This window comes from Peromyscus californicus, unplaced genomic scaffold, assembly GCF_007827085.1.
Source record: "Peromyscus californicus insignis strain IS unplaced genomic scaffold, ASM782708v3 Scaffold_2__1_contigs__length_46816999, whole genome shotgun sequence".
In the NCBI taxonomy this organism is placed as follows: Eukaryota; Metazoa; Chordata; class Mammalia; order Rodentia; family Cricetidae; genus Peromyscus; species Peromyscus californicus.
In genome coordinates, this window is record NW_026294540.1 from 43273966 (window position 1) to 43293369 (window position 19404).

Below are 19404 nucleotides of genomic sequence, written 5' to 3' on the forward strand. Positions count from 1 at the left end.
TTCACACGAGTCTCTGTTGTAGGCTGTGAAAAATGAAGTCAACGTCCCCTGCCTCAGGAACTTCGTGGAGAGCCTCTACGACACCACGTTGGAACTCTCCTCTCGGAAAAAGCATTCCCTGGTTAGTAACCCTGAGAGAAGCTGAGCGCTGTCCCAAGGGGAGAGCCTGGAACTCCTAGGAAGAAATTGACTTGAAAGCAGGCAAAGCATGGGAGCATTACCCCAGCGTCTCAGTCTTCAGAGCTGGCGTTTAGCACAAACCCATGAATCACTGTAACATAAGGGGATCACACCACATCACCTCAGACGAACCTTCTAGTCCGATGGACTTGGCCGTTTACTTTAGAGACTGGCTAAACTGAGTTTTTGTTTGAGTTTCTGAGAAGTTTTTCTAATCTAAAGGCTAAAGTTTATAACAACGGTTTCTCTTCTCCCTCCAGGAGTGAGCCTGCACTAGCTAATTCTGATCTAGACACTCAGAATCAAAGTTTACACAGAAAGAGAGAGAGGTGGGGTATAGGCAGTTGCCTGCAGGCCAAGAGTTTCTGAAGATTGGGACGGAGTTCTTGGGGAGGCGATATACAGTTTTTCAAGTTGCTGCGTGGTGAAATAAACTCTGGTACACTGCCAGGGGTGTGCCAGGTGTAATCATGGCAGTGTAAGGAAAGTCCATGGTTAAAGAGCTGGCCGCAGCACTGGCCTGTGCTGGTCTCCAGAGCATGGGCATCCTTGTCAGGGTCTGAGCTGGTCCCTAGCTGTTCAGCTGGTAGCTGTGACAACTTTGCTCATTTGCCTGTACCCTGTGGTCATTGTGACGAATTGCTTGCATATATTGACTGGTATTAGAGATGTAGTCAGTGGGCACAGTAGTCCAGAGTACTCTAGGACTAAGTTTATGTGAAGAAGAAAATGCTGAGTTGAAGTGCAGAGAAGCCCATCCATTGGCCATTGTTTCTTGCTAGTCCAAGGAAATAGGTGTGTTTCTCTTTAAATCTCCCCAGCCCTCAAGGTGTGCGCTACTTATTAAGCAAAATGATGGTGAGCTGCGTGCGCGGGTGCTGGTGCGTGTTCTTTGGATGGCTGCCCGTGAGCTTTGCTGTCTTCTCCAGTTGCTGTGGGAAAGGGGCCCAGTTAGGCAAGGAAAAGCACAGTCGCACCTCTGTTTATCCCATCCTGAGCAAATTCCTGCTGTGGTTGCATTTGTCTTGGTAGTGTTTACCAGGACCATAACAGCTCTTTCAGGAATCTCCCTTAATTGCCGGAAGATCGCAGGAGAAAGTAAACACGTGTATCTGCTGCTAAGACAAACTCCTAGATATTCATGAGTGAAAAAGCCAAGAACGTTTTCAAACTGAGTATGCCTTCATGGGCTGTTCAAGTTTGCTTCTCTGTTGCTGTGAAAAAAAAAAAAAAAAACCACTGACTAAAAGCAGCTTAGGGGAAAGAAGCGTTTCTTTGCCTTGAGTTATTATCCATCATGGACGGAAGCCAGGGCAGGAACTGGAGGCAGGAACTGAGGCAGAGGCCATGGAGGAGTGCTGCTGACTGGCTTGCTCACGGTAGCTTGCTTGCTCAGCCTGCTTTTCTTATATAGCCCAGGACCTGCCCACAGTGGGCTGTGTCCTCCTGTATTAATTAGCAATTAAGACAATGTCCCAGAAACATGCCCACAGACCAATCTGGTAGAGGCAGTTCCTCCATCGAGGTCCCTCTCTCCACGTGACTCTAATTTGTGTCAGGTTGACAAAAGGAATGAGTAGGATGGTTGTTTTATTTCTGTGGTGGCTGAGAGTACGATCTGAGATCCTAAGCTTGTTTTAAAAGTGCATAAGTGAAAACTGAGTTAGTGAATCAGCTTTCTGTACCATTGTACATGAAGCAAACATATTACTGTATGTAGATTCCTAGCCAGAGTTCTAGAAGATTCTATCCAGTCATTATCAGGAAGCACTTATGAGTTCTTGTGTTTATACAGCATTGCATTTATTTGGGGCCACACGGCCACAGAGGAGGTAATGAAGCCTTGGGTGCAGGGAAGGTGTGTTTCCTGGTTATTGAATTGTCAGTCACCCTGTGACTTCTGCTCCTTTCTTCTCAGGCCTTATACCCCCTGGTGACCTGTCTTCTCTGTGTCAGTCAGAAGCAGCTATTTCTGAACAGATGGCATGTTTTCCTCAACAACTGCTTGTCCAATCTCAAGGTTAGTATTTGTCAACTCAACAACAACAAAAATATTTTATTAAAAAAAAAATTCAATGAACTGTTACTTATTTTTGTAAACAAGGACTTAACTACGTTGCCCAGGCTGACCTCAAATTCACAGCCCTCCTCCCTCAGCCTCCCAAAGGGCTGGTATTACAGACGCAGGCCTCCACACCACATCGCAATAAAATTCTTAAAAGAATAGATTCCTCTGCCTAGAAATAAAAGAAATCTCTGCAGATTTGGGAGATATATATCTGCTCTAGAAAGAATCCCTTTGAAGACAGGATTAAAACAACCTTGTACAGATCTACCTAGGTATATAACTGTTGCCATGTATATCTAAGTGACAGGAAAATGAAATAATGGTTATACTCAGCTGACCTAAACAGAATTATTTCAGATATACTGTGACACCTGTCCCTTTTGGTCTAGGTAGATATTTTGGAAACAAGAGCTCCGTTCTGTGGAGGGATTGTTCTAGCAGAGAGTGTTGCCTCCTACCAATCTGTGAATGTTTGTGTACTAGCCGCTCACTGCTCTCCAGGTGGCCAGCGCAGGTGTTGGGTGATCTGATGAGTAAAGCCACAGCCCTTGAGACCAAGGAGCCTATAATGAATACAGTTATGATAATTAGCTTTAAAATTGCCTTTGAATCAAATAAAGACATGCTTTCAATTTTAGTGACCAGTTGACACAGGACAAGTAGACAAGAACCCTCTGTGACATAAGATCAGACACTTCTGGCATGGTAATGCGTGCCAATAATCCAAGCGCTGGAGAAACTGAGGCAGGAGGATCACAAAGTTGAAACTAGCCTAAACTATGTATAGCAAGGCCATTTTTCAAAAAGAAAAAAACCAGGAGCTGGAAAGATGGTTCAGCAGGTAAGAGCATTGGCTGCTCTTGCAGAGGACCTGGGTTCAGTTCCCAGCACCCACATGGTGACTCACAACCACCTGTAACTCCAGTTTCAGGGGATCTGACACCCTCCTCTGGCCTCTGTGGATGCCAGACACACAAGTAGCACACAGATGTACATGCAGGCAAAACACTTACGCACATAAACTGAACTAAATGAATCTTTACAAATTATTTTAAAAACAAAACCAGTGCAAATCAAATTCTCACCTGTTGTCCAAAGCTGTGGCTCAGCTTCCTTCTCTGGTTCAATGTTTGCTCCTTTCATTAAAAAAAAAATAACTAACCGGGTGGTGGTGGTGCACGCCTTTAATCCCAGCACTCGGGAGGCAGAGCCAGGCGGATCTCTGTGAGTTCGAGGCCAGCCTGGGCTACCATGTGAGTTCCAGGAGAGGCTCAAAGCTACACAGAGAAACCCTGTCTCGAAAAACCAAAAAAAAAAAAATAATAATAACTAAAAATTCTTGCATGTGCTTATACATGTTGCGTTGTTTTGTGTTTTGTGGTTTTTTTCCCCCAAGACATTTCAATTTGGAGAAGTACTTAAGATTAATTATGTTATTTTGTCATTTACTGTAATTATATAATGATCTACATGGACCTGATTTCAGCACTGACTGTGTCCTGGCTCTAAGAGCTGATGGTGAAATCCAAGATCGCAATCTTTCATTTCCTTCAAGTTGGCAGTGAAATCTCATAGCAGTGGGCAGCCAATGAGGCGTTCATGGACTGCGCAAACTGAACCACCTTTCAGGGTCATCAGCGGTTACACAGTGGCCACTCTTGGGCATTCATCTGAGCCGCCCAATGCCACTTTCCCTGTTTGGTCCGCTTTGGCAGTTACTGATCCTAGTACTTTAAACATATCTTTTACAGATAAAAAGTGGTCATTTTGTTCAAAACCGCGCCGCCGGTTAGTTTTTGTCAACTGATAGAAACTAGAGTCGCCTGGGGAAAAGGAACCCCCGTTGAACGGCCCCCATCAGATTGGCCTGTGGACAAATGTGTGGGGCATTACCTTGATTAACGATTGATGTGGGCGGGGCCACCCCTGGGCTGCTGGCCCTGGGTTCTATAAGAAAGCAGACTGAGCAAGCCATGAGGACCAAGCTAGTAAGCAGTGTGAACGGATTTTTCTTTGGGCCACCAGCTCACAAAAAAACAACATGGAGACTTACTGTTAATTATGAAAGCTCCGCCTTAGCTTAGGCTGTTCCTAACTAGTTCTTATAACTTAAATTAACCCGTATCTTTTCATCTATGTTCTTTTACGTGGCTCGGTTACCTTTACTCTGTACTGCCCGTCCTGTTTTCTGTCCATGTCTCCTGGTGTCTTCTGAGCACCTAGATTCTCCTCCTCTTCCTTTCTCTCCCTGGAAATCCCGCCTATACCTCCTGCCTATCTATTGGCCATTCAGCTTTTTATTACACCAATCACAGCAATACATCTTCACACAGTGCACAAATATCCCACAGCAAACAGTGTTCTCCGTGGCCTCTGCATCAGTTCCTGCCCACAGGTCCCTACCTTGGCTGGATGCTGAACTGTAATTCGAGGCCAAACTCATTTTCCTTCCCCAAGCTGCTTTCAGGCCATGTTTATCAGAGAAACAGAAAGGAACTTAGAACAGAATTATTTTAATGATGAAGAATGGTTCTAACACAGCTTTCTGAATATATTTAATGCATCTGGGGTTACAATTAAAATATTTTGTACAGTAATTTATTGCTATGGTCCAAGGAGCCATTTGGAAGGGATGGTCCAAGTTGTTTTTTAAACAGCAGAGCAGCTTGCTTTGAAAATGAATTATTTCACAATCATAATATTCTTTAGAGCTCCTGTCAAAGCCCACAGAAAATCTGAGTAAAGGGTTATAAACCTCCCCGGAAGGACATGAGTGTAGACTCAGACATGCTTCCCTACACAGGCATTTCACCCATTAGAAGGTTCTAAAACAAGCATCAGTAAGATTGGGAAGAGCCTGTGGGATCAATGCTACAGAGACTGAATCATGTTCCAGACTCCAGTTCCAACACCAGGTCTGCACGTGCCCACTGTTGGTGTGAAGTGCTCGGGGTGGGCTGCACAGGGAAAGAGCCCCGTGCCAAGTATGGGCACTGAGCGACTCCATCCAGGAAGAGCTTCAGGCTGTATTTTGTAGAAGTCTTGTACTCCAAGAAACATGGCAGAGCCAAGATCAAGGCAAGGAGGGCCTGGTGTGATGGCTCAGTGGTTAGGAACACTGGCTGCTTCCAGAACCCACACCAAGTGGCTCATAACCACCTGTAACTCAAGCTAGGGGAACTGCCACCCTCTTCTAGCCTCTGTGAGCACCTGCACACACACACACACACACACATACACACACACACACACACACACACACACACACACACACACACACACACACAAATAAGGACCTTTAGAATAAAGAAATGTAAGGAAACCCAGATATGATAATGAACACCTGTGACCCCAGCTTTGGGGAGACTGAGGCAAAAGAATTGCCACCTTTTCACACACACACACACACACACACACACACACACACACACACCCATCTTTATCTTGTCTTCTTTTATTTACAAATTTAGAAAAGGATTTATCATATATTCATCCTGGGCTACATAGAACCTTCAAGCCAGAGCAACAAGAGCCTGTTTCTAAATTTGCAAGTAAATGTGAGGTTATATGTATGGGTAGTAAATTGTTAGAATTCACTGCCCCAAGGGCAAAAGATGTTCAAGGTGTTTGATGAACTTCAAGCAGAATAAAGTTCTGTCATTTATGTTTAGATCTGAGCCCAGAAAGGATTTGAATGAGACTGTTTCCAATATTGCTAATGCATAAACACATTCTGACGCCCACTTTACACACTCCATAGAGAGGACATGCCTGAAGAAAATAAATGACTTAAAAGCAGACTTTACCTTGAATAGCTTCAGGATTTTGTGTTTTCTGTTACACTGTTCCATTACAAACGGTGCCAAAGCCTTTCGAATGTACCCTTTTCACAGTCTCTTCCCCTGAGTCCTTCTCTGTCCCCCTGATGCTTCGGAGTGAGTGGCCCAGCATTTGCATCCTCCGTGTTTGCCTGGTAGCTTTCTCTGGTGTATTCTGCAGAGCTCGGCTGGCAAGGTGCGTGCTGACGTACGTGAAGTAGAGGAACCATGTAGCATGAATCTTAGAGAGTCTTATTAATAAAATCAAACCTGAGGCAAGTTATTGGGGTAAATGCTGGAAGGTCAGAGTACCAGAACAAGCCACAGCTATCTCACCTTGCCAGTTCCTCAGCTGGTCCTGTTTCCTCAGACTGGAAGCTTCTGTGTCCTCATCCCAATGGCTCTCAGCTGAACTGCTGCTAGAAGCCTGAATGTTTAACCAGGCAAATGCTTCTAGTTTCTGGTCCTCACGCCTTATAAACCTTTCTGCTTTCTACCACCATATTTCCCCTTTTCTATTTTAATAAAAAGAAAACAAAGAAAAAGGTTATAACTAACAAAAGAAAAACTATATACAAAAGTACAATAACTATATACAATATATACAAGTAATAAATATCTAAACAATGTCTAGTCCATTTGTATTTGACAAATTCAGAGAAAATAATTTCATTATCTATCCTATTTTGGTAAGTCCAAAATGTATCTAATTCACTTTCTATCCTAATTAATCTTCAACTATAACTAACTAACCTTCAACTATAACTACCTAATCTTCAACTCCCTCAGAGACCCAAGAAGGAAATAATATTAGCTAACAAAAATAAAAACAAGAAGTACATGCAAGCAATTTCCAAAAAATTTGTGAGTTGACAGAAACAGCCAGCTGCCTGGACAATCATCTGAGGTTTCTCTGCTGTGCTGGGGCATCATCTTCAGCCTATAGGCTTAGCATATCTGACAGACTCATTTGTGAAGTAGGATGTACACAAGGTCAACAGTTCAACCTCACATTGGGTGAGAGCAGTCCATGTACCAGAAACACCTGAATTCCACTAGTGTCATGTCATGTCATGATTCAGGATTTTAAATTCTGGAAATTGTTGATGGTTTTTTAATTCAGCTGTCCATTCTTCTTGGCTGTGTGTGTATGTGGCTTCATCTCAGCATCCCGTTCTTCTCCACATCCCTCTATCAAATGCCATTCTACTATTGAGAGGCATGAGCTTAGTTACTCGTCAAGAATAACTGTTTCAGCTGCTGTTCCATTGCACATCAGAAGCCATCGGCCCACTGCCTGTTCAGCTGCCTTCGAAGAAAAGGGCACTGTACCTTTTCCGAATTGCGAAGGCCACTTCAGGGATGGTGCCATATTGTCCTGGCCTCAGAAGATGCCTTTTGATAAAGCCATAACCACACTTGTTTTGGCAAGAATCAGTAGTCCTTTGATTCATGTCCTGTCTGTACATTTTTTCCTGTTGATTCGAGGATACTTTGTTGTCCAGTGGCTAACTTTTGCCACAATGAAAGTTAACTCCAATTGCAGTTTCTTCAATGCCCATATTTTCTCTGAAGTAGATTGGTACTGCTAGGAGCCGACATGTCTCATAGTCATAACAAACAAGAAAAATTTTCTAAGTTATTAAAACATTTTAAATGCCATATTCTGTAAATCTCTGAAGGGTTTGAAGATGACCTGTCTAAAATATATCTGCTCAATTTTTAAAACATATCTAATATGACTACAAGTTCTATTGTAATGTCTAACTACTAACTTTCATTTCTTTATATCCTAATAGTTGGTAATAATAACATTCAAGGATCAGAAAATTGTATTACATTGTTAAATGAATGGTATAAATACAGTTAGAAATATACATATAGCATTTTCTAACAATATCAATTTCAATATATATAATTTGTATACAATATAAAACAATCCAATCCAATGTAAAGTATTTAAAACTAGTAATTATCTTTTTCTTCTTTTCTTTTCTTTCTTTCTCTTTTTTTTTAAAACAAGAACCTTAAATCTAATCTCCTTTGCTTAGCCTTTTTCCTAACCCTTGACAACTTGTAACCAACCCCCCTAAACAATGAAAATTATCCCAGACCCAAAACCCATTAAAAAGACCAAAAAACCACCCGCCCCGCACCACCTCTTTGGGAATGTGGGCGTCGTATTCTTAAAATTGCTTCCTGCTGGGTATGGGCGAAGTTATCTTTATCCTGAAAGAAAAATTTTAGGTTAATTGTCAAATTCTAGGAAAGGTAACTATATCCTTCATTATCTAGTCTGTGTATAATGCCAAAGTTCAGGGTTTATCTCAAGTCCTTATTCAAGTAGTCTTTGAGACTGGATCATCTCAGCTAGTCATCTCAAAATTGTCCTGACCAGTTTGTAGTCCAACGTAGATCTTTCTTTGGTGTTAACCAGGTTAATGGCTTTATCATAGTCCATGTGGAATCATCTTTGTGGAGTCCTGTCTTCTTTTTGAAGATTTCAAAGTTACTGTTAGGCATGGTCATGGTTCCCTGCAGACTTTTTTTTTTTTTTTTTTGCCTCCTCTGTGCTTTGGAGCAATCCGATAAATGTCTGTCTCTCAGAACCATGAACGTTCTTCCCTAGAAGAGAATATCGTCACAGCAATTTCTCCCCACAATTTGTCTTGCCAAACTTTTCCAAACTGACCTTTGCCAATGCTTTCTTGTAACACGATGGTCCTGGCAATTCTTCTCTGAACAAGCAGTAGTAAACCCTTTGTCCCAGGTAGCAGCATCACCGCAGTCACCAACACGATGAGAAGTAGCCAGCAATGTGGAGCAGCAGTCACTGCCTCCATGGTCCCACTACCGTTTGTCACTGGGTCCCAGGCTGAAGCTTTTCCTTAGCAAACCTCCTAGGCCGGCCTCAAATGCGGTATCCTCCTGCCTCTGCTTCCTTCAGTAAATCCTACTGGTGCGCACCACCACAACTGGCCGAGTGTAGCTCGGGCCTGAGCTGGGGCCCACAAGCACCTTTTTCATGAATTCATACCACGAACGTTGGGCGCCAGATGTAGCATGAATCTTAGAGAGTCTTATTAATAAAATCAAACCTGAGGCAAGTTATTGGGGTAAATGCTGGAAGGTCAGAGTACCAGAACAAGCCACAGCTATCTCACCTTGCCAGTTCCTCAGCTGGTCCTGTTTCCTCAGACTGGAAGCTTCTGTGTCCCAATGGCTCTCAGCTGAACTGCTGCTAGAAGCCTGAATGCTTAACCAGCCAAAATGCTTAACCAGGCAAATGCTTCTAGTTTCTGGTCCTCACGCCTTATAAACCTTTCTGCTTTCTACCACCATAGAACCATGCACACAGTTGCACATTCTCAAAGTAAACCCGCTCATTTAACGACAGCGCCTTAGTCTGTCCTCCTCGTGAGATGGAGAGGAGCAAGATGCCTTGGCAGCATGTACCTGAAGTCTTTGGTATTTATATTTAGTTAACTTAGTCACCCGTATTTATCAAGATGCCACTGCGGCATGACGGGTAACTTACAATTCCTTGTCTTTGAGACATACCCACCCCTCAGGAACTCAGGTCAGTGATTTTTGTCTGTTGTGTTTTATGTCAGAATCTGGACATATTGAGCTGTATGCTGTAGATGTAACCAACCTTCTTATTAAAGAAAAAACACAGAACCAATGCAAAGAAGAAAGCCAAGAGGTCAGAGCTAAGAGCTAAAACCTTACCCTTCCTCCTGTGGTGGTCCTACCTCTCCAAACCAGAGCTACTTTCTGTGTTAAAGTCCTTATATAGAATTTCTGTCCTGCCTTCTCATTGGTTGTAAACCCAACCACATGACCACCTCGTCATGGCCTGTCTCTGTACAGACCTCCAGGTTTTCCATGATTGGTATTGAGATTAAAGGCATGTGTATCCAATACTGGCTGTATCCCTGAACACACAGAGACTTACCTAGCTCTGCCTACCAAATGCTGGGATTACAAGCGTATGCCACCACTGCCCTGCTTTCCTATGGCTTGCTAATAGCTCTGACCCCCGGGCAACTTTATTTATTAACATACAAATAACATTTTAATACAAATAAAATATCACCATAGTATGCGATTGATGCCTACCTTCCTGTCTGTCATACAACACTTAGCTGGAAAGAAGGAGACATGTGTTGAAAAGTCAGCCTTATTTTTAAAGGGTCACATTCATTGCACTGGTGATTACTGCATGCTCATTTCTTATCTTCCAAACTGTATAGTTGGGGTCATTTTAAATTCTCTTTATTTGAGCAATAACAATAAAAGAATATACCAGTGAAGCCTCGATATTTTTTTAAAGGAAAGGAAGAGAAAAAAAAAACATTGAAGGTCAAGAAATTCCCTTACTGAGATGGCTCAGTGGTTAAGAACACTGGCTGCTTTTCTAGAGGACTGAGGTCTGGTTCCCAGCACCCACATGGTGGTGCACACCCATCTGTAACTCCAGCTTCAAGGGATCCTTATGCGGCCTCTGCAAGCACTTCCAGCATGTGGTGCACATACATATATTTAATTTAATTATATAATCAATAGCCACAGATCTCATTAACTGCATATCTACTAAGAGCTGGGTAACTGGTGGAAGCTGTATATACACTGTCATGAGGTCATGACAGTGCCCCGGGCCACACTGCTGGTGTTTTCCTGCATAGTTTCTTCTGAAACTCTGTATAGGTCTTCAGTTGAAGATTAGGTACTTTGTAGTTGGAGAAACCAGAATACCTAATAAGAAACAGTTGTGAGGCTGGAGAGATGGCTCAGCGGTTAAGAGCACCGACTGCTCTTCCAGAGGTCCTGGGTTCAGTTCCCAGCAACCACATGGTGGCTCACAACCATCTATAATGAGATCTGGTGCCCTCTTCTGGCCTGCAGGTGTATATGCAGGAGAGCCCTTTACTACTACTACTACTGCTACTACCACTACTACTACTACTACTAATAATAATAATAATAATAATAATAATAATAATAATAAATAAAAAGAAACAGTTCTCCATCTGTGTCAGTCACCAGTGTGCTTAGACTCAACAGCGCCTCCCCTTGGTCAGTGTCTGCAGGTGCAGCCCAGAAGTCTGCAGGCTCTTAACTGCAGCCAGGTGACTTGATGCACAGGGTCAGCTGACAGGCCAGGGGAAGCGTTGGTCAGCGGCAGAGGGTGTACCACTGGTGAGTCCAGCTGCCGCTGTTTGCTGACATCAATCCCAAAAGGCTTTAAGTGAACTCAAAGCAAACTGTGAAAAGGTGAACATGTCACTAGCTCGGCTGCCCCGTCTCTGATGCGTGCCAAGGTGACGGATTAGGTCCAGTGGAGATTTGCACTAAAGCCCACTCGTGTCCTAAATGATTTTCTCACCAAACCTCAGAGCCGTCCTAAATCCATCCGTGTTCATTAGTGGTTAATTAATGGAGACAGATTCTAAAGAGGGGAATGGCCTTTGACTTAGAGACTGAAACCTTTGACATTGAACTTAGTGGTACGAGAATATGCCAATCATGACTTCATCCTGAATACATCTGTTGAACACCTAAAGGAACACAAAGACAGCTGAGGAGGAGAGGCTGTCTTCAGGTAGAGCAATCCACTGTCACAGCAATACTGCTGTGTAGCCGCTGAGTTATTTTAGGCTGCCGTAGAAATTTGCATATTCTCACACTGGGGCTAGACTGGGGCTAGACTACCTCGGTCAGATTCTGGCTCTGCCCTTAATTGGCTGTGTGGCCTCATGTAAGTCGTTTGACCTCTCTGTGCCTTCTTGATTACCTCATCTGTAGAATGAGAACCACTTGTCTACTCTGTATATTTTTGTGAATATCCGAGTTACTAGATATCAATAGCTTTGCACCGCCTAACGAGATGCCTGAGGTAATCCATTTGTAAAGGGAAAACATTTGCTCTTGAGTCATAGTTGTGGAGATTCCTGTCAAGGGGCCCTTTGCACATCTGTAGTCAGCAGCACACCTGGATGTGACAGGGCAAAATGGCTCACCCCGTTGCCAAGGGGATAAACAAGGACTCAGTTCCCACAATCCTCTTGAGCCCAGTAAACTACAATTGCCCATTAAGTCTCTGCCTCCCAGCAGCTCCAGCTCCCAATAACACTACAGTGGGCACTAAGCCTTAAATCCTTGGGTTTGGGGGGAACTTAACCATAACAAACTCTGAGGGTAGCGTCTGACGTAACCAAGCAACATGTACCACACACATTCCAGCCTCTGAGACGACGGTTCTCACTAAAGCAGAAGTCCCCGCTGTCCCTTGCTAGCCATTTGTCCATTGAAGGCTGAGCGATTTGTTCTGAGTTGTCAACCCCTCAAATGATGCCATGTTGGAATCAAAGAGCTCTGGGCCTGCGACGTGCATTTAAACGCACGAGACTCCGTATCACCGTACTATCTCAGGGGCCAGTCCTCACACGTTACGACACACTTCGCTGTGCTCAGTTGTTCGACCACTGTTTGTTTGGGGTCTTGAGACATATCTAACCTGCTGGACAGTGGTCACTGGGGATGGAAAGATGAGCAAATGGAGTTGCCTGGAGCTTGCAACCTGACAGGAAACTTGCAAAGAGCAGAAAACCATGGGGAGAATCGGCAGGGCCACCGAGAGCCTCTCCAGGGCCCTTGGGAGGAGGGAAAAGATGGGTTATGTAGTAGGAGGGTGGCATCTGGGGCTGGCTGCCCAGTCAGGATTTTTCTAGTAGAGTTTGCTAGGGAAGCATCCAAGCATTTAGAGAATTGCAGAAGGATGCTATGATATGAAAGGTACCTTACCTTGAGTTAGGGACCAAGGTGGTCCCTGGCCAGGCAGGCCTGAAATATCCCTCAAGTACCATGCTCTGAATTTGGATTATCCAGTGGGTTGCCATAAGTCTCTGGGGGGCTTTAAAAAACAAACATGATTTTTAAACATCTTGTATTTTAAGGGTATCATTTAAGTGTACGAAGACTAGAAGAGAGATGTGGAGCCAGCTGGAGCAATCACTGATAGCATCCAGAAATGGAAGCAGTCAGTTATCGCTACCCACTCCATTGGCAGAACAAATAAACATTTAGGTCAACCACATTGCTGTTCACTCCTTAGGAACAATAGAAATATCAAGCATTATCTCTATTTTTAATTAATTTTTTGAGACGATGTTTCATGTAGCCCACACTAGCCTCTAGAGCCAAACATACTTCTTATCCTCCTGCCTCTACCTCCTAGTGCTCAGATTATGAGTATGCCACACCATGCCCAGCTTTGTGCAGTACCAAATATTGAACCCAGGGCTTTTTACATGCTGCTCAAGCATTCTACAAACTGAGTTATGTCCACAGCCCAAGCACAGCCTTAGGCATGAAAGAATATCAATGAAAATCAGCTGTACCAAAAAAAAGTGAGAGGCAGAAGGTCAGAGGGACTGCTAAAAAGTTGAGGGACTGGAGAGATGACCCGGAAGTTAAGAGCACTGGCTGTTCTTACAGAGGACCTGGGTTCAGTTCCCAGCACCCACATGGCAGCTCACAACCATTTGTAACTGCAGTTTGGGGAATGTGGTGCCCTCTTCTGGTTTCTGCAGGTACTGCAATGTGGTATACATACATACACAGGCAAACTTTTAAGTGCACAGAATGAACATAAAGCTTTTTTTTAAAGGTTGAAATAAACCAGAAAGCATTGAGAAAAGCCATTGGAATTAGAGATTTCAGCCCACAGGTTGAGATGATGCAAGCCCTCATGAGTGACAGTTGGAGCTCTGTTATAGGAGAGAATCTCAGATGAGATACCATGCACAGTGCACACTGAGAAAGGAACTTGGTAAGGGAAAAGATGGCCTCACTGTGGTGGAGACAGTTGCTGGTGTGGGCTCAGAGTGCGTAGCATCGTTAAATGAGAGGAAAACTTACATGTAACGTTATTAGTTTCAACTCCATTTAATGAATCATATCATTGTGCAAATCAGATCACTAACAGGCAAAAAATTATTTTAAGCTTGTATACAAAAAGGTACTTCTCAAAAGTTGGATTCCCCACCCCTTCCTGAGCTAGACTGGTACATACAACATTTATGTAGAAGGGTAGGCATGCAAGAGTGTGAAAAATTCTTAATTTTTTTTTTTTTTTTTTTTGCTTTTAAGTACTAATATATCTGTTATTTTTATTGCTTTTTAAAATCCGGTACCAGGTACTGAATTCAAGCGTTGCGCATGCTAGGCAGCGAAGCCACACCCTTGGCCCCTTTTGTGCAATTTCTTTCTTTCTTTCAATTGCCTTACAGGTATCTGCTGTATTTTGAGTTATATTCCTGCACACACCCTGTTCCTCCTCCCCTGCCTTCCCCTTCCCCCTCCTGCCAATTCCCTCTGTCCCCATGGATGATTTCACTTCCACTTGTATTTAATATGCACATACTGGACTCTACGTGACTGTATAAAATTCAGGGTCACAAATGAGCGAGAACATAAAACGTTTGTCTTTCTGGGACTGGCTTAGTCCACTCAGTTGGATCACCTCCAGCTGTACCCATTTGCCTGCAGACAGCATCACCTCACTCCTCCTTGTGACTGAAAGGGAACTCTACTGTGTTTGTGCATCACGTGTTCCTTGTCCATTTCTCTGTTGCCGGATGCTGCGTGGAACACTGACGTGAAAATGTCTCTGTGAGGGGACTAGGTCTAGTCACAGTGCCTAAGTCAGCTAGGACTTGGTGTCCTCTGGATAAATACACAGGAGTAGCATAGCTGGGTCTGACCTACTTAAAAAGCAGTAGAGAGTGGAAGATAGATATACCAGATATTAAAATGTACTATAAGACTTCACTAATTAAACTAATACACTAGTTTATCTATTTGGGTAGACAAATAGAACAATAAAAAATTAAATAGGAGCAGATATAAATACATACTAATAAACTAATATATAATAATTTTATATTAATTAATTTTATTATTTATTTTATTATAATGATATAATATGACATGTTAATATTTATTATTAATAGTACAATAAACTAAGAAGACACAAACACAAAATCTCTCCCATACCGCCTTAAGACACAGGAGCTATTTTCTCTATGTCTAGGTTACTATGGTGTGTAGTCCATACTGGTCTCAGTAGGCCTTAGAGAATAATCAGATGGAATGGGGGATAGAAAAATCAAAGCAATAGCAGTATTGTAAAGGACATCATCTGTCATGGGAACAACATCTGAGTCTTCTGTGAATGCTACGCAATTCTGTCAGTTGTTTGGCGAGCTCTTGAGTTTCCATTTTGGCAAAGAGGACTTCCCCTGGTATTCCTGTCTCACCATCACGGTCATAACCCTCGAGGATTATTTATCTGATGAACACTGGAAGGTAGATGGTCCAGGAGCCCCTGGTGACGGCATGTGCCTGCTCCAACTCTTCCAGCCTTTCCCAAGCTCTTGAGGGAACACTCTCCTGCATGGACCACCATTCAGCAAGTAATCCTACATTTTGGATTCTGTTACAGAATAAAGACCCCAAAATGGCTCGAGTTGCCTTGGAATCTCTCTACAGATTACTCTGGGTTTACATGATTCGAATCAAATGTGAAAGCAACACTGCAACTCAGAGGTAAGGATAGTGTATGCTCTGGTGAGGGGGTCCCTGGCGTCCGGCCGGCTTGGAACCACATTGCTCGGCCACTACACAGGGTGTTCTCCTGGGTTGTTACCTGCCCCGGCCCAGCTAAAACATGCTCAGAGCTGATGGTTCCTGCAGGCGTGAGGCCTCAGAACTTCCCCGCTGCCTCTGACGCCTTCGCCAAAGCATTAGCCTCCACCAGGACTGACAAGGTCTGCTTCTGGACAGCGTTTGGCACTGTGAGGAGGGAAACCGCTGTCTTTTCCAACTGCCCTGGGTTTTTTAAAAGAAAAAAAAAAAAAAAAGAATGTCTTCATAGAGTAATTATGCTAATGGAAAGGGTTTGGCTTTTGTGTGTGTGTTTTTAATCCTCTGATAAGATGAAATGTGCGCCATCTCCCTGACAGCTAGATCTCAGCCAATCTCTCTTGTTTTCTCTTTTTCCTGCCCTTATCTTCCAGCCGACTCATAACCATCACCACCACGCTTTTCCCCAAAGGGTCCCGCGGCGTGGTGCCCAGGGATATGCCTCTGAACATCTTTGTGAAGATTATCCAGTTCATTGCCCAGGTAATGCACACATTTCTGCCAGTCTTCTTCAGGTGAAGTAATAAATAAAAAGGGCCACAGTAATCCGTAATGTGTCCAGACTTCTTAGAAAGGGATTGTTTTCCCACACAGCTCGCTCGTTTGCTTCCAAACAGTCAGATGAACACATCAAGTGCCTTCAGCATCTAAGAAAGAAACCGAGAGGTGGAGTTGAAGTGATTCATCTGAGGTCACAGAGCCCACCAGTAAAACGGCCATAGCACAGATAAGATCCTGGGTCAGTCCCAACGCTGACAGAAAAGAGACTCTTGGGTAATTCCTCCCTACTTTCCCCAGATCTCTGCTCTGTAGTCTCCAAGTTAAAAGGAGGCAAAAGGTGTGGTATTTGGCAGAAACTTAATTTTTTTAAAAAAAGACAATCTAGTGAAACTGAAGAGCAAATAGTAATTTTCTAATTTTTCTCTGTGAGGAGAAAATAATTTCACAGGGAGATTAGCATTTATCAGTTTTGCTGAAAACCATTCTTTACACATGAATTAATTTACTTTAAAAAGAGATTCCAGTAATATTAAAGCTAGTTTGGCTGTAACTTCTTATTCAAATATAAGATTTCTCCTTGGGGGAGGGGTTGGTGGACTGAACCCAAGACCCCACTCACGCTAGGTGTACACCCTACTACTGAATCGCATCCCACGTCCACTGTTTCATTTATTTCTTTTTGAAACAGTGTCTCATTTTTTAACCCTGACTGGCCTATGACTAACTCTGTAGACCAGGCTGACCTCAGATTCACAGTCCACCTGTCTCCGCCTCCCACATGCTGGGCTTAAGGGCATGTACCCCACACCCAGCTGCCCTTTTCTTTTGGAAATACTTGGTGAGTACATTCTTTGACCCCCATTTTGACCTCTGTGACTTACAGAGGCCCTGGGACTGTCCCATCCCTACCCAGGCTTTGTCACCAGCAAACCTGCCACCTCAAACTAAAGGACATCTTCCACCTGTAAAGCAAGGGTAGAAATTCTTGCCCATTCCACCTGTAAAGCGAGGGTAGAAATTCTTGCCCAGCATGCCACGGAACATTATATGCTGGAAGGAAATTACAGGTTTGCAAATGTTGCTGACGTGCAGTTGATATTAATATAAAGGGTAAGATTTGGTGCATGCTGTTTTATATGTAGCATCTCTCTCTATATTGGGCCCATGAGAGGTTGGTTTCTTTAATATCAATCCTTAGAGAAAGTGCATTGCTAACCCTGCAGATGAAAAATTTCATATGAATTTTCTAAATGTAGTCACAAGGTATATGCATTTTGACTATTCTGGAATACTGTATATAAAATAAACATGTCGTGTCTTAGTAGTTTCTAACTTGTATGACCAGGCTCCACCTTAAATGGTATGTCTTATGTCTTAATTCTTTTCCCTCCGGGCTCTCTTTTTTATATATGAGCCAGAGGGTGTTTTCAGAGTTAAAGAGCAGAAGGAAACAGTCACTGTATAGCAGCGACGTCATTACAAATATATTTCTCGGCTGAGTATCAAAAAGTTATCAACATTTGCAGTACAAGTGGGAAGAATCGAGGCCGTCTTTTTTGGTGCAGATGCCCAGGTGTTGTGTTTTTTTGGTATTTGGTTCTGTGTCTCCAGCCTCAGCCACTGAGCTGATTCTGTGTACTGCATAAGGAATGCGGCTCCTCAGGCAGTTCTGCTGCGTCTGGTCTTCCTTCAGGGGTACTCCATGACCCAGAAAGCCAGGCAGCACCCCAGTCCTTCAGCAGCCAGCTTTTGCTTGCATTTTGTGTTAAACTCAGCATTCCATGTTTTATTTTGTTTGTTTTCTACTCCCCACCCCCATCCACCCCAGGAGCGTCTGGACTTTGCAATGAAGGAAATCATTTTTGACTTTCTTTGCGTGGGAAAACCAGCCAAGGCTTTCAGCCTCAACCCAGAGGTATGAACGACTCATCTATGTGAACAGAGCACTTATTCACAGTGCCCATCCCTTTGCTCTGAAAGTCTGGGGGGCTCGAGTCGGGGTGGGGGGGGCGGTACCTCTCAAGGGTCTTAAGACACAGGAGCTGTTTTCTCTGTGTTCCGATTTGGGCGTCGGTTTCTTCAGGAGTAAAAATTGAGGTGAACCGACTCAGGACGACCCACTGGCCATGCGCTGTGGTCTTCAGTTCTGGTAAAATGGAATCATTCTTGCCTCAAAGAACGTGAAGACAAAGATTGGCAAGTTTAGTTTCGGGACGCCGTGAGTAAATGCAGGGAGGGCTGAGAATACTACAACACAATGAACTTAGGGAGCCAGGAAACAAATGCGCTTCATGACAACACCCCAGCTCCAGGGCCAGGCACCTCGTAGAAATGAGTCCCCAGTAGGTGTTACATTCGTGTGGGGCTCTAGGCTCTGCAAATGAAGGGAGTTCAGTCTTAAACTTTTAAAAACAGCAGCAGCCAGTAGAAACATGCCGGCCAAGCTGCCTCTTTGCGGCTCTTTTTCTGCATGATTATGGAAAGAGCACTGGACCAAAAGCCAGAAAGCGGGTTTTGCCACTTGTCACGGGCTCAGCTACTTTTCTAGTGTGACGTTTACTTCTGACTCTTGGCTTTTATTCTGGTAAAATGGACAAAGTGTGTTTCTAGCTCCCTTCACAGGAGAATGATACTAGAACTAGCATATTACAAACTAAAAAGGACATGAAGGCGAGAAAGAGAAAGAAATAGAGGCAAGGGAAAGAAATCCCACACCGTGGAGCACAATGAATGCTTCTCTCTGCCATCACTGCCATGTCCTGGCTCCTTCATCCGGTCTTTAAGGAAAGAGGTCCAGAGCCCAGGGACATGGCATAGCTCTTTAGCTGCCCCACATCCCCTGCCCCTTCCCATCATACCCTGAATCCTCTTGGTTGCCACATTTCTGCCAACAGAACAAGAAACTAGAATGTGGGAGTTTCTGCTTTGTGGCTGATGGCCTCTGCTGTCACAGTCAGCAGGTCAGGAGGAAGTCAAAGCCAGGGGCCGGATCGAGGCCCAGAGCTGGAGGGTAACAGACTTCTCTTGTGGACAACATTCCCAACATCTTTTTTCATTTTCTCAGTAGTTATAAATCTACTATTTGAACAATTCTCAGAATTCCTGGGTTACTTGTCCTAGTCAGGGTTT

At 43.7% G+C, this 19404-nt stretch overlaps 1 protein-coding gene across 4 annotated transcripts in view; it reads left to right on the forward strand.

The window, feature by feature from the left end:
* Fry (FRY microtubule binding protein) overlaps nt 1-19404 on the forward strand; it is a 403165-nt gene that overhangs the window by 246361 nt on the left and 137400 nt on the right. For all 4 annotated transcript variants that reach the window (XM_052754591.1, XM_052754592.1, XM_052754590.1 and 1 more), the window contains 5 exons: nt 23-121; nt 2099-2200; nt 15575-15678; nt 16149-16257; nt 18104-18190. In XM_052754591.1, the coding sequence (XP_052610551.1) occupies nt 23-121; nt 2099-2200; nt 15575-15678; nt 16149-16257; nt 18104-18190 (501 nt within the window). The remainder of the gene's footprint in view (nt 1-22; nt 122-2098; nt 2201-15574; nt 15679-16148; nt 16258-18103; nt 18191-19404) is intronic.